This window comes from Mytilinidion resinicola, assembly GCF_010093595.1.
Source record: "Mytilinidion resinicola strain CBS 304.34 unplaced genomic scaffold BDZ99scaffold_6, whole genome shotgun sequence".
In the NCBI taxonomy this organism is placed as follows: Eukaryota; Fungi; Ascomycota; class Dothideomycetes; order Mytilinidiales; family Mytilinidiaceae; genus Mytilinidion; species Mytilinidion resinicola.
In genome coordinates this window covers 515,437-516,350 of record NW_022985442.1, presented here as the reverse complement: position 1 = coordinate 516,350, position 914 = coordinate 515,437, and the positions used below count along the sequence as shown (strand labels likewise).

The 914-nt window shown below is 56.0% G+C and overlaps 1 protein-coding gene across 1 annotated transcript; it reads left to right on the top strand.

Annotated features, from left to right (window-relative positions):
• Positions 1 to 648, top strand: BDZ99DRAFT_474415 (uncharacterized protein; the record flags this gene model as incomplete). Its single annotated transcript, XM_033721901.1, has 1 exon — positions 1 to 648. The coding sequence occupies one exon, from the start codon at positions 1 to 3 to the stop codon at positions 646 to 648; it is 648 nt and encodes a 215-aa protein (XP_033579170.1).
• Positions 649 to 914: the final 266 nt, after the last annotated feature.

Below are 914 nucleotides of genomic sequence, written 5' to 3'. Positions count from 1 at the left end.
ATGTCTTCTCCACCGAGACAGAACCCAGCGAGCCCAGGCAAGGGCGCGAGCTCCCCTGGCGGAGCCAGCACCAGCTCTCCACGCAAAGCCACTACAAGCTCTTCCGGCGTGTACATTCCCACCTCGCCCACTGATGGCGAGGCCATCATGCCCGCCAATCGACCCGCGACCCCTGACGCCGAGAACGAGACGCGGTATGCGCTTCCTAAGCCTCCAGGTACTCCTAACACTACTAACAACACCGGTAGCCCCCCTCTACTCCCTCCGCATGCCAGCAGCGTGGATACCTCAGCCTACGAAACTGCCGACTTCCGCGCTGCCCAGCAGCTGGTTCTCGCTCACCAGCATGTTGGACGGATGACCACTGACGCCGCACGCACATATACGCTGCGTGCGGGAGGACCCCTTCCTGTCCAGTCCGAGGGCCAAGTTCCAACTCCTGGCCAGGCCATGGCTCTTGCGGCCTACATGCGCGACGCCAACTATGACGTGCGCACTGTGGTACATGACAACAGTGTGTGGCTTTTTGTCGCACACACCGACAACCGGGCCGAGGATGAAGCTTTCTGGATCCAAGAGATCTCGGGTCATGCCTTCAGCGAGCTAGAGGTGAAGGCCCGGGATGCTGCGAGGACTTGGGGCCGTTGAAGGGCTCGTGCAAGGTATGTTTGTTGTTCTCTATAATCTTGACATAACTCTAACATCCTCCAGAAACAACCCAAACTTCGACAACTTTGACAAGAGGTGATCCATGCGGGATAGAGTTTGGGGTTTAGACTTCATGCAGCACACAGGTCATAGATGGCACACTTCTCAGCGTAAAAATGACACTCTAGACGGCTTTTCGAAGCAAGTCTAGACTATTCACGATCGATCAGGCTTGAATGTAACAAGTGATGCTCTTTGATTTTAAC